Source organism: Nannospalax galili, unplaced genomic scaffold, assembly GCF_000622305.1.
Source record: "Nannospalax galili isolate Female #2095 unplaced genomic scaffold, S.galili_v1.0 scaffold1131, whole genome shotgun sequence".
Lineage (NCBI taxonomy): Eukaryota > Metazoa > Chordata > Mammalia > Rodentia > Spalacidae > Nannospalax > Nannospalax galili.
Genome location: NW_008329039.1, coordinates 1,496,985 through 1,509,509, shown reverse-complemented (window position 1 = coordinate 1,509,509; position 12,525 = coordinate 1,496,985). Strand labels below are relative to the sequence as shown.

The 12,525-nt window shown below is 33.9% G+C and overlaps 1 protein-coding gene across 1 annotated transcript in view; it reads right to left on the bottom strand.

Moving 5' to 3' along the window:
* Window positions 1-12,525, bottom strand: part of Lrriq1 (leucine rich repeats and IQ motif containing 1) — a 209,969-nt gene that overhangs the window by 76,510 nt on the left and 120,934 nt on the right. The window contains exons 20-23 of the mRNA XM_029562350.1: window positions 10,707-10,796; window positions 9,936-10,057; window positions 9,323-9,418; window positions 8,982-9,064 (exon numbers count right to left, since the gene is read on the bottom strand). Of these exons, the coding sequence (XP_029418210.1) occupies window positions 8,982-9,064; window positions 9,323-9,418; window positions 9,936-10,057; window positions 10,707-10,796 (391 nt within the window). The remainder of the gene's footprint in view (window positions 1-8,981; window positions 9,065-9,322; window positions 9,419-9,935; window positions 10,058-10,706; window positions 10,797-12,525) is intronic.

Genomic DNA, 12,525 nt, shown 5'->3' with positions numbered 1-12,525 from the left:
AAATAAGTAAAAATTTAAAAATATATTTAAAATTTCTTCACTTTATACTTGAATTGTATTGAGTACATTCAAAGTACAATCATTTCATTAATTTATAATGCTAATAAAATATTTGCTAATTAGACAACTGGAGAAACCACATATCTAATATTTTCCTCTCTAAACTGTACAGAGTGCACATGTACAAGACGGCAATGAGGCAGCAAAAGGAGCAAGGACTATTAGGAAACAGCAATTTCATATATAAAATCGTTGTTTGCTCTTTGTACCTATGCATTTCCAAAATGAAGATGTTATACAAATTCTTTCTATATTTTTAAGTTAGAAAAATTATAAATTTATCACTTTTACAAATTGTTGTGAATGTAGGATCCTGTAACTTCTTATTAATAACAAAGAATTATATGGAATGTGAAAATAGGGATTTTATCCTACAGCATTTAGAGATTTTCCTTAAGAGCCACAAAAAGGCAGTGACGTAAGCACCAGTGGTTGAAACACTGAGTGTTAAGTTAGGCATTTCTAGTAAGATTATACAAAACCACATTTTCAGGGTAACATTAGTGTCTTACACCATTTGGCAATTTTTTTAAAAGCTAAGATTCCTTGATTAAAATCTGGTGTAATAGAATTTTATATATTAAAAGAAAAAAAAATCAAGATGTTAAATAGAACAAATTCCAAAGTATATATTATAGTTTAATGTTAACATAGCCAGATTTACAGAGTACATGGAAAAGCAGAATGAACAGCATCTGCCAAATGATTCTCCATGATGACTAACCTGTCATCTGACCATAGTATTCTGGAAATAAGTTATGCTCATTAAGCATGATTTATATGTTTCACAAAGATTATATTCACCATGATTAGAGAAAATGCCAGTCAATGTTTGAGTACTTTCTTAAGTATTTTTGCCCTAAGGTACTATAATCATTGGAAAGTTCTACAGTCATTCAATATACATTTTCAGTAAAAATCACATGTAGGTATGTCACAACATATAGTATTATAGACCTCATAAGCTATATACAAAAGCTATTGATATGTCAAAAGAACAGTCAATCAGGGAAGGCACAACTCTGTTGGCTTACAAACTGTGGCATGTTGCTGCGGTTCCTTGTAGTCGTTTTTGTTCTTTTGTCTCTCTTTTGGATCCATGTTATTTTTGAAATGATGATATTACAATTAAACCTAACTTGATTAGATTCCAGTTCCAACTTTTATTCATTGTATGAATATGAACAAAGTGATCTCACACTGCCTTTTCTTTCCAACAGTAATAATATTGACTTTGAATTTGAGAGGTGAAATAGTGTGTGCAATGTCTCATTTTCATGTTCACATAAATGTAGATACTCAACAAATGCTGCTAGAAAACATAGGTCAACACAAATAATAGCAATATTTCCAAATTTTTATATTCTATGAAAATGCTTTAAATCTCTCATAAAATAAGTTTGGTTGTACAGGAAACAGACAGGAATCCATCATTGTCTTGCTTCCATTCAATATAACACACCGAACAAAAGCAGTGCATCATTTCTTTCTTTGGAACATCCTTCATCTGTAAAGCAGGGATAACAAGAACCCTTTCCTTATACTCTTATCAAGAACAGATCATTTAATACATATAAAATATTTAGAAGATATCTCTGAAACAATTTTCTAGTAAAAGAATTGTATTTCCCAGGAAAACTTGCAAAAGTACTGCATATTAATATCCCTTAATTTCAGAACAATTTGATATCATCACCTTAAACTGATTCAAATCTTAATTCCAATTGCAAAGGGCTAATGATCAAAAGCAAGAAATACGATAATTTAGGACAGAAAGAATGACTGGATATTGATAGTCCCAGAAGACCACTGCAAATAAAATGCCATTTGTAGGTTCATGAAATATACAGTCAAGTAAAAAAGCCAGGAGTCAGGGATACTATAAGTAGAGCTTGTGAATTGTTTTTTGAAAATTGTAAACTCAAGTTTTCACATTAAACATAGTTGTCTGTGGTCATGATCAGCAGGTCTTTGTTTACCAGTTCTTTGTATCTTCAAGTATGACTTGCTAAGTGTCAAAAACCAGGAATTAAATGTACTTTAAAAAAAATCTCAGTCCCTGTTCCATCATGGTCCGTGAGCCTTAGGTGTAGAAGTTCCACTATAGATGTGTCACCTAGGACTGGGCATCTCTCAGATGTATATTCTCTATGTGTGAGCAGTTGTGAAACTCTTCAGTAGCTTCCATCTGTTGCAAAAAGAAGCCTTCTTGATGAATGGTGTACAGTATCAAGTATACGCATCTTGGCTATAAATATAAGGAACTTGTCTTTGGATAGGATGCCTATATTAAATGTCACCTACCCAAGGCTCAGGGACCATTGAGGAAGAAAGGGTTGAAAGACTGGAAGAGCCAGGGTTGGTCCATGAACATGGGGAAACAGAGGCTTTTGGGTTACTGGAATTTTGAACATGTGCCAAAGGCAGCATCTAGCACATGTCAACATAATCAGACAAAGGCCCAGAGTGGATCAAGAGAAATGGTGGTGGGCCACCCTTAGCCTGGGAAGAGTTGGAGGCTGATTACTACTGGGTGATGGAGAGTAGATCTTACTTACGATCTCTAAATAGGCTGACTAGGCTTCAGTGAATGAATTTGCACCGAGGGATATCTGGGTACAAAATGCTTTAATGATTAGGGCTTAGCACGTATAGCAATGTATAGGGTCCATGCCGGGTCGGGGGGTGGGCGGCATGGCTGGAGGAGGGGCCTAAATTTGATTAAGAACTGTCGCATGAAATGTGCAAAGCTCAATAATTCTTTTTTAATCTCAAAAGGTCCCTAGGCAAGTTAACCCAATTCTGTTATACACTTGACTCTGCACTTAATGCTTTTTACCCATTATCTCATTCAACTAATATAACTTTAGTTAGCTCATATCGTATTCTTGACAATATTCACCACCTGTGTAATCCTTATTCAGCTTCTACAATAGCAGTTTTGGCTCACTAGCTTAATGACATTCTTCTTACATGATAACTATCATAATGGTTAGTAAGGCTTTTTTTTTAAGTATCCCAGCCTAGTCTCAAACTTTGAAGATAATTTTAAGCTTCCACCTGTATGTCACCACTTCCAGAGGGTATTACAGACATGCACTACCATGCTCATTTTTATGACATACTGGATAGGGCTCCCTTCATGTTAAGTAAGCATTCTTCCAAATGAGTTACATTTCCAACACATGGAATACAATAGGCACAAAAGATTTAAAAAATTAAAAATGAAGTTTATTATTATGCATTTTTCTGAGGCTTCCAAAAACAAAGGAACTGAAAACTAGCACTCATCTTTTGTTCATTGTATTAAATTAGAATGTGTACTGTTTACTAATCTTAATTCATCTTCCTAATTGTAAGCACATAATTGTGATTAAAACATACATAGAGTCATAAATATTGACACTCCCAAATGTTTATCAGTGACATTAATTTGTTGAGTCAGTTATTTATTGTCTGTCTAACCGGTGCCAGACATGTTACTAGATTCTGGGAATTCAATGAGGAACAAGCAGAAACTCAAGCTTCTTACTACTCAAATGAATTTTATTATTGTTTCGGGGAGGGCAACAAATTAACATTTAACCCAAATTCTAATTAATGCTTTCTAGAACTTACTGAGGAAATGCAATAACTCTTGAGTAAACATCATTTAACTTCAGTTTTGTCAATATTGTTCATTCTTGCTCCCTCTCATTTAAAATTCTTTATTTATATTATCATTTTTTGAACTGACTGGTTTCCCATCACCCAAACTGCTTAATGTATATAAAAATTAGCCTTTCTTGATTTTCTATCTCACTTTATTCTTGAATATGAATAAATGCTGCAAAATGATTCAAACTAATTTTTATACAAATAAAACCAGCAAACATCTATTGGAGGAGAATCATATTTGCTGCCATTAGGTGTTAAAAAGAGCAGTAAAACCACTTTTATCCCTACCTGTATAGCTATTCCTTAAAAATAATTAACCTGTTTATTTCATCTTGCTCTTTGCTTTATTTCAAGTATGGAAGTTTAATTTCAATGTGTATAAACATAAATGCAGAGGAAACCTATTATGTTTACATTCTATGCTCTTCATTTTCCCTGACACTATTCCAGCTGCCATGCACCCACTCCCCACCACTTAGAACTCCCCCTAAGGAGTGCTAAGCATCAAAATCAACCACCCACGCCCTTTCCCCAGCCCATTCATCTAGCCTTACTACCAATTATGCTCACTACCCTCAGGTTATTGACCTTGCATGCTTTCAATAAACCTGTAACCCTCTCTTTACACATGATATTCTTGCAATACTGAATTTTAAACTTCCCTCAGTATCTGAGAAACTCCAGTTCTGGTCACTGAAGTTTGAAATTACTTTTGTGTACAAGGCAGCAAAACAAACAGACAGACAGCACACAATAAGACTAGTCATTATTGGTTTAAGCTGATGTCAGTCATGAGGGAAAATACAATTGCTTACTTACTAGGAAAAAAAATCCACAACTCACACATAAACTAATAATCATGGTAAATTCTCACAATTTTAGACTTCATCACAAGGCTTCCTCAGTTTTTCCAACATCTTCTCCATTCTCCTCTTTCCTATTATCTTTACTAGTCCAGCCTTGGAAGACAAAAGAAAAATGAGGATGATCCCAATAGAGGGATGCTTTTTGTAGCCCTTGTCAAGAAACTCCAATGGACTCATATGAATATTTGAAAATTGCCCCGTTCTGACTTTTTCTAGTTCCTCATCTAGGACTTGTAATGCTAATTACTCTTGCCTTTACTTCTCCTTCACATCTCCAAATTTATGAGTCAAGGAATTTCTTTTCCCCTTAGAGACAAGAGTTATGCAATTTGGGAGTCTTTTAGATAGACCCACTGAAGGGGTACTCCAATTGCCTCACTCTGCATCCCTGTTCAGCATGGAAGGAGCCAGAGTGGTCTGTGTCCCTATTCCTTACTGGTAATTTGGGTAACCCCATTGCATGATAAGAATAGGAGGAAGGAATTCTCTAGGCAGTTAGGGTAAAAAGACCCCAAAGAAATGTAGTCAATTTCTGGGCTAAAAATCAAAATGTCCTTGGGACTGTTAACATATTCTGTTCCAAAGGCCAAAAATGTCAAAAGTATTTGGGAGCATGTATTTAACCCTTAAAAAGATTTTAGGGTTACCTCTTCAGAGGGGGAAATGTAGGGGAGGGTATGGGCATGGATTTGATCAAAACACCTTGTATGCATGTTTGAAATTCTCAATAAAGTTTTTCTAAAAGTGAAAAAGAAAAAAAAAATATGGCTTCATTTACACCAATAGATCTCATTAATTCTGGGTCTTGCCTAATAGCCATCCATCCTCTTTGCTGCCTTGGAGACTGTCCTCAGCTCTCTGCTTGATCAGTCAGCTTCTTCAGCACTATTCCTCCTCTGTTGTAACTGATTCCATCTCATTCTATATTCCTAAAGTAATGAACTTTCTGCAGTTTGCCATATTTTCTTTTCACCTTAAACAAATATTGTTGATTCATATTCCTTTGCTAAGAAAAGAATGTAACAGATACAGTTAATATTAAGTACTCTGTACTGACCAATTTGTTTTACATTTTTTCATGGCAGACTTTTAAAAAAATTTTTATTTATTATTTTTATTTTATTTGTATGAGTGTTATGCCTGCATGTAGGTAAGCGCACCCGTGTTGTGCAATACCTGCGGAGGGCAGAAGAGGCCTTCGGATCCCCGGGAACTGGAGTTACAGACAGTTGTTAGCTACCATGTGGGTGCTGGGATTTGAACTCGGGTCTTCTGCAAGAACAGTCAGTGTTCTTAACTGCTGAGCCATCTCTCCAGCCCCTCGTGGCAGAAATTTAAAGTTTTTGGACTCTATGTGTATGATTGGTTCCTTGAGGATCGCTGCTTTGCTAGAAGGGAGAGTACTTTTTACTCTATCTAATCAATAGATCAGTCCCTGATACTCCTCTGCCTAGCTCCTACCCTACGGAACTATTCACACAGCACTTTTATGGACATTGCTGCCCTCTGGTGGATGGAAAATCTCAAATTGGCACCTTTGCCACAGATCCATCCTATCTCCATGAATATTCAAACTTTGCTAGATAATTTTAACTTTCAATTTAAATATCTATTTCTTTTAGCTCACTAGTAAGTAAAAATTTAAATAATGGGTGTTTGGATAGATTCAAGTAGGTTAATGTCATAGACCCATTGGGTTCTGAAAACTGTAAAGGCAACAGGGGGAAAAAAAAATCTCTAAAAGAACATACAGAGCACAAAATCTTAAATGATTTACTCACAGATAAAAATGCTATAAGTGCTGCACCATCAATGTAACAGAAGATAAATAAAATGTGTGATTGTGATTTATTCAAGGCACCCCCTTGATTTTCTTTTCTTTTCTTTAATCTTTAACTCTCTTTTATTCCAATCTGTGTGCCTGTTGTGAAAGGGTAGTAGAGAAAAAGCCTGAGAAGCACACAAAACTCATCATTAAATTTCATATTTAGGCACTCATATTAAAATCAAATTGGTTTTGTGCTATCAATATTATTTGAATATAAACAAAAGCAAAACAAAGTGTACATAGACATTTACATTTTTACTGAGTGGGAAAATGCAGTTTGGTAACTACTGTGTAATTAAAGCCATAATTTCCATTTAAAGGATACAGGTATCATCTTGGATTTTTACTGGACATGTCATGTTTATTGACCACTGCTCAAGCATCAAGTTAAAGATGGAACCTCCAAGTAGGTCTGTAGGTTTTCCTTTCTCATTCTTTACCATATCATGCCCCCTTGTGACTGACTGATATAAAGAAATTCCCTTTTTGCTTAATTATATCTAGCTGTGACCATTAAAGTTTTAGAAAAAAGAGAACAGTTGTATGTGTGCAAGTATTGCTTACTGAACCATATCCAAAAATATATTTACTATGCTGATTTATCAAAAATTCCCCAATCTAAACAAAACAAGCTTTGATTACAATGGTGAGGAGACATTTCCAGAGACAGAATCATGTGAAAAGTCTGATAAGATAATCCTTTCTTGGGATTGGAGAGATGGCTCAATGGTTAAGATCACTGGTTACTCTTACAGATAGATCAAGTTTCGAGTCCCCGCACTCCCATTGCAGCTAACAACTTTCTGTAGCTCCAGTTCCAGAGCATCTGACACCCTCTTCTGACTTCCACAGAAGTGACCAATATGTGTGAAATTACATACATGCAGGCAATACAATACACTCATACATATAAATATAAATAAATAAATTTTTAAAATCTAATCTTTTCACAGCTCTCACTAGGGAAGGCTACTGGAGACATTAAATATATCATTTAAATGAAGATCTAGCAAAATTTCTTGAACAGTGGCTGAGTATGTTCCCAAATGTTTTTGCGCTTGACTTTGTTGCAGGCATTCCACACATTTGTATTACTATGAAAACAGCTCTTATCAATTTTCTTGAAGATGTAGGGGAATATAGAAGAAAACAACAAGGAATTTATCAAACTATCATATTTACTGTACTACATTCCACACCTCCAGATCTGAGTCTCAAAATTCTACGGATTTGGAGTTATTATTCCACCGGGGGTGATCATAACATGGTCTTTAGTTCACATTATTCTGATGAAATTAATAGGAGTTTAGACACAAGAGTGTGGGGCAGGAGAGATGGCTCAGGGGTTAAGAGCACTGACTACTCTTGCAGAGGGCAGGGGTTCCATTCCCAGCCCCCACATGGTGGCTAACAACTCTCTGTAACTCCAGTTCCAGAGGCTCCGACGCCCTCTTCTGACCTCGGTGGGCCTTGCACAATGCTGGTGAGCTTACATATGTGCAGGCAATACACTCATACACATAAAATATTAGTGACCAATAAAATTATAGATATTTCAAGTTGATAAAACACAAAATTAAGAAAATATCAAATGAAGGTATTTTATTATCTTATGAAAATAGAAATGAGGTTTTATAAATTTAGTAATGGCTACTTAGTAATATGCCAATAAATATCATTTAATCTTTAGAAAACAAAGAAACTTTGGGTATTTATATTTTTAAATGTAAAACATGTACATACAGTACTTAGAATTCAATAGAAATAAAAACAAAATATCTTACTGCAAGTTTTCTATGCCTACATGAGCTTGAAATGTAAGCATACATTTTCTTTTTAATGAGCAAAATTATTTATTAAAATGCATTTGACTTATACTAGGCCCATATATCCATGTGATTATAAAAATAAAAGTAAATTCAAAATTAAATGCAGTATGTAAATATGATTAAATAGTTTTCATTAAAGATATAAAACCAGAAAGATTTTTTATTTTTTGCCCAATGTTTAAATACCTAGCATGTATACTAAAATGATTAAAAATGTCCAAAGGCAAGTGATTTGCAGCTTGGCAAGTAACAGGAAAAATTATGCCTTTGAATGTTTCCCAAATTCTTCAAAAAATCATAAAAGAAATAAATTCTGTTATGTTTCCAAGGATTATGTTGAGAAATCTTTATAGTTAAATTTACAAAACTGATGTATTTTGTTTATTGAATAACTTTCTATGTAGGAGCACACAAAAGAGTAATCATAGGAAGCAGATGGTCTTTGAGTCAACATTCTCTCACATAAAGCATCTTAGAGACAAACCATAACATAATTGTCACAGTACAGAATATAAGGAATAGACACTATCACGGTATATGAAACAGACACAACTTTTCAAAGGGACAAAATAAATCATTAACTATAACAGCATAATTTTTGGAACATTAAGTTTATTTTTAGTCAGTCTCTAGACATTATTGTCTGTGCATTCAGTTGTATTCATATTAAATATAATATGGAAAACATTTTAAAAGAATTTATAATCCACAGATATTACTCAAAGATCATTAATTACTCACCCATTTTTTCCCTTAATTTCTTTGATTTCATTTTCTGTGCCCTTTTCAGCATTTGCTGCGCAGTAGAAATATCCTTAAAGCCCCTATTGAAAAAAATACATTTAACAAAAGGCAAAAATATCCAGAGCACATTTAGACATGAACATGCATGTAACTGTTCGTGTGTGAATTATATCACATTAAATAAATTTGTACTCCCACTTAAGAATGCATAATTTATTCCAAAGCTTAGTTTCTTTAAAATTAATGAAGACGTTCTTGAATCCTGAAAATCATATGCCTTGGCCATTTATCAGCATTTCAATTTCTTAATTTTTAAAAATGTGAAATAGACCACTTACCATTCTTCTGAAATTTTTTCTTCTTTTTCAGATTTTCGGAAATTCTTTATACTTGTCTTTGATTGAGGCGTCCAGAATAACGTTCTCTTTTCTGATCTGGTAACAGAAATCAATGTCTTTTAACTGCGTCAACACAAGTATATCAGGACTTTAAAAAACTACAAGCAGTTTGTGTTGTTTCAGACTTGGAAATAAAATCTATTTATTTAAGTTACAAAAGAACTTTATCTTGAAAAGTAATAAAAGCCTGCCATTAATTTAAAATGTTTACATTTCAATTACATGGAGCATATTTCAATCCTTTTGCTGAAAAGGATGGCAGCCCTGGGATTTTCCTTCTAATCCTCATCTCTACCTGTAAAGTAGTGAAGATTCATTTGTGTGAAAAAATTAAATGCATTGTGTCACCAAAATGTAAGTTTTGTAGTTACTTTAATGCAGCCCACTCATTTAATTTCTAATACTGAAAATTTCAAAATTTACCATTAAGTGCTGTTCCATCTTCTAAATAAGTAAATTCATGTCAATTTTTAAAGTTATTATACTTTCATAAGAAATGTATGTTTTTGTCATTCATAAGTTGATCCCCTCCTAAAAGCATAATTTAGCTTACCTGGTACTTAATGGAGTGTGTTCTGAGGAAAGCAAATTTTCTTTTTCGTTGCATTGCCATGCTTGAGTTGGATGAGCTGCTATATCAAGCGGAGCTTCATCATATTTCAAAATTCTAGAGTTCTTATTTTAAAAGTAGAAAAAATGCAGAGTAAGTTGGGCAATTTCAGCACTTATGTTGGAGTCTTTTACATGCGTAAGCCTGTGCTGCTTCGAAAAGGAAATTCATTACAAAACTACCTGATAATAAGATGAAATTTCTGAAACATGCCTAAGTGCTCTGTGTTATAACGGTGAATAATATGCTTTTTTGTATAGTTCACATATACAAAATGACTAATTGAAAAGATCTTTTAAAATCTCAGAGAACAAAAACTTCAAAGATTATCAAATAAATAACAGATATTGTAGTTCTTTGACCTCTGACTGAGAATCTTCAGCTGCTGCTCTCTTAATGCATATTTCTGCATTTTTAAAGTGCTGTCAGCTAGTGATTTTCATCGACTGCCAAATATGCAGCTGAAGCTTATCATTTTTTTTTGCTACTGTGAAATAAAGTGTTGAAAGAAATCCAAAATAAAGAAAAAAATTAGGAGCAAATGAAAGAAAAGCTCCATGAAAAATTACATCTGGGGATGAAGAGGAAGTCAAAGGCTTCTAAAAGTAATTATGTTTTTCAAGTCAATAAATTGTATTATTAATCACCACAGCATAGCAGAACCTTCAGAAGCCAGCAAAGAGTGAACACTCAGAAGTTTCCATGACATGTTACCTTTGGCCAGGCCAGCTGGTTGGAGAGAGGCAGTGTTTGTGAAGGGAAGCGGGTGGAATCTAATGCTAGCCAGTCTTTCTCCAAGGCATCCTGCACAAATAAGGACATTAGAATGTATAGCATTTAGCTTGCATAGCTTTTACAAAGCTTTCTTTAAATTTCCCAACATATAACAAATGTTGACAAAATATATCAGGATTTTTATTTACAGGAAAATTTTACTTGCTATGGTGAGAAGCTGGCTTTATTTAAGACAAGCACTCTAAAACACAAGATAAGACTTTTCATCTCCTTGCTTTGGATAAAGTGAGGAGTTCTACCTGATTGCTCTAAAAATGAGGTGTGTATTGTTCTGTGTATTTGATGCTTATTACTCTCACCCAAGTCTACATTGTAACCAAGAGAAATCAACTTTTAGCTCTTTATAGTGTAAATTTCACTACCCATTAAACACCATTTTTGAAATAATATAGTATTTTAATAAATTATAATCAGTTTTTCCTTAAATATTACATACAAGAAAGGGTTTGCCTTCATTTTCTATTTCAAAAGTTTCACAATTTTTTTGATGAATGGAAAGGAGAATTTTGTAACTATGAAAAAAAATATGATACATCATTTCTAGTGTAATTATCCTCTGACCCACCTCTACAGATAGAAAAAGCAAATTAATACTTCAAATCTGAAATTTCTATAACTCCTGTCCTTTCACCTTGAAGCATCTTTGTTTTTCTTATACAATGAAGTTATACTAATTATATTAATGTTGTCTCTCTAAGATATAATTATCTGGATTTTATTTAATTGCGTTAGAATAAATTTCTGTGAATCTTTATGAACAAGGATGACAAGAATACTGATTAGTATTTAGAAAGCTGTAAAATAATGGAACATTTTTTTGATAGGGTCACCCAAGTCCCAGCCTGCCTGGAACTCACCATGTAGACCAGGCTTCCCGCAATATCACAGAGATCTACCTGCCTCTGCTTCCAGAGGGCTAGAATTAAAGGCATGTGTCACCAAACATGTTAAAATTAGAACGGTTGTAGTATAAGGACATAGTAGGAGTTTTCCATTTATACAATGTAAATGTATCTTGACTCCCTTTTGGAAGATTACTGGAAAGGCAGGATTAAGACATGACTGTAGGTAGGCCAATAAATTATTCAGATTTGAATATTCCAAAGTTAGGCATTAGAGAGAGAGAGAGAGAGAGAGAGAGAGAGAGAGAGAGAGTCACTATCACCAGAACCATTAGAGTTCTTCTTTCTCATTCTCTCCGAAAGAAAAAAAAGTCATGAAAATGTCAGCTCAGACACAATGGCTGCCATTCAGGGGCCACCACAGTGAAAAACAACAAGAGAATTTCAATTTTGGAATAAAAGAGTTGACATGAAGGGTGACACTTGCTCACTTGCTTTGATATTTCTGGGAAAGTTATAAAAAATAAAATATGGCAAATGGTTTGCAATATATTTAAGTTGCTAATGTCAACAACTTGTTAAGTCATGCCACAAATTCAGTAAACTGTCATTGGTTTCTATAGTCAAAATGCTTTGTTCATCTTATAATGGGTGATGAGAAATTCAATGACCACCACTAAAAACAAAGAATTGCTGTTCAATGTAGACAAAACTGCAGACAAGATTCAAGAGTCATATTTTCAAATTACTTTTGAATGACAATGTAAATTTGTTCAAAGAAAGATCAAGGGCTGCCACACAGCAGCTGTAATAAAATTAGTGTTCTCTTTCTGATGAAAATAGCTAAACTGAAGAGAATATATAAAGACAAGAAGAGGACAGCATTACAAAGGGCA